General features: G+C 43.4%; 1 protein-coding gene across 1 annotated transcript in view; it reads right to left on the bottom strand.

Moving 5' to 3' along the window:
- Positions 1-519: 519 nt before the first annotated feature.
- EMH_0059850 (uncharacterized protein) overlaps positions 520-1405 on the bottom strand; it is a gene marked incomplete at both ends in the record, with an annotated part of 2426 nt that continues 1540 nt past the window's right edge. Inside the window, 2 exons of the mRNA XM_013497723.1 lie at positions 520-868; positions 1046-1344. Of these exons, the coding sequence (XP_013353177.1) occupies positions 520-868; positions 1046-1344 (648 nt within the window). The remainder of the gene's footprint in view (positions 869-1045; positions 1345-1405) is intronic.

The raw sequence follows: 1405 nt of genomic DNA, 5'->3' as shown, positions 1-1405 counted from the left end.
TATATATATATATATATATATATATATATATATATATATATATATATATATGTGTGTGTGTGTGTGTGTAGATATAGATATAGATATCTATATATACATATTTACCTACATTTATATATGTATATATATATATATATATATATAAATATACATACAAATATAAATATAAATATAAATATAAATATAAATATAAATATAAATATAAATATAAATATAAATATAAATACAAACACAAACACAAACACAAACCCAAACCCAAACCTAAATATAAATATAAATATAAATAAAAATAAAAATAAAAATAAAAATAAATAAAAATATGTGTGTATTGTATATAGGGACCGAACGAGTTTGAGTAGTGCGAGTGCAATAACATTAATAAATGTATATTTAGAGTGTCTCCGTTTTAAAATAAAAAAAATAGGAGACACCGCATTAACTTTTTTATGTTTTCCTCTTTCTATAGAAGATATAATACAACTTGCTGCTGCATGCGAAGCAGCAGATTGTATTGATATACTAGCTGAAGCTGTTCGGCTTCTTTGTGATTGCGCTTTCGCACTCTTCTCCGGTATCTCCTCCTGCTGCTGCTGCTGCTGCTGCTGCTGCTGCTGCTGCTGTTGCTGCTGCTGGTGGTTCTGGTGGTGGTGGTGGTGCTGCTGCTGCTGCTGCTGTTGATATACTAGCTGAGGCTGTTTGGCTTCTTTGTGATTGCGCATTCGCACTCTTCTCCGGTATCTCCTGCTGCTGCTGCTGCTGCTGCTGCTGCTGCTGCTGTTGCTGCTGCTGGTGGTGGTTCTGGTGGTGCTGGTGGTGCTGCTGCTGCTGCTGTTGATATACTGGCTGAGGCTGTTCGGCTTCTCTGTGACTGCGTGTTCGCACTCTTCTCCGGTATCTCCTGCTGCTGCTGCTGCTGCTGCTGCTGCTGCTGCTGCTGCTGCTGTTGCTGCTGCTGGTGGTGGTTTTGGTGGTGGTGGTGCTGGTGCTGCTGCTGGTGATATACTAGCTGAAGCTGTTAGGCTTCTTTGTGACTGCGCTTTCGCACTCTTCTCCGGTATCTCCTGCTGCTGCTGCTGCTGTTGCTGCTGCTGCTGCTGTTGCTGCTGCTGGTGGTGGTTCTGGTGGTGGTGGTTCTGGTGGTGGTGGTTTTGCTGCTGCTGCTGCTGCTGCTGTTGATATACTAGCTGAGGCTGTTAGGCTTCTTTGTGACTGCGCGTTCGCTCTCTTCTCCGGTACCTCCTGCTGCTGCTGCTGCTGCTGCTGCTGTTGCTGCTGCTGCTGGTGGTTTTGGTGGTGGTGGTGGTGGTGGTGCTGCTGCTGCTGCTGCTGCTGTTGATATACTGGCTGAGGCAGTTCGGCTTCTCTGTGACTGCGCGTTCGTGCTCTTCTCCGGTATCTGCTGCTG

Source organism: Eimeria mitis, genomic scaffold (assembly GCF_000499745.2).
Source record: "Eimeria mitis Houghton genomic scaffold, Emh_scaff2881, whole genome shotgun sequence".
Lineage (NCBI taxonomy): Eukaryota > Apicomplexa > Conoidasida > Eucoccidiorida > Eimeriidae > Eimeria > Eimeria mitis.
Note: the sequence above shows the minus strand (reverse complement) of the source record. Positions and strands in the feature narration are given on the sequence as shown.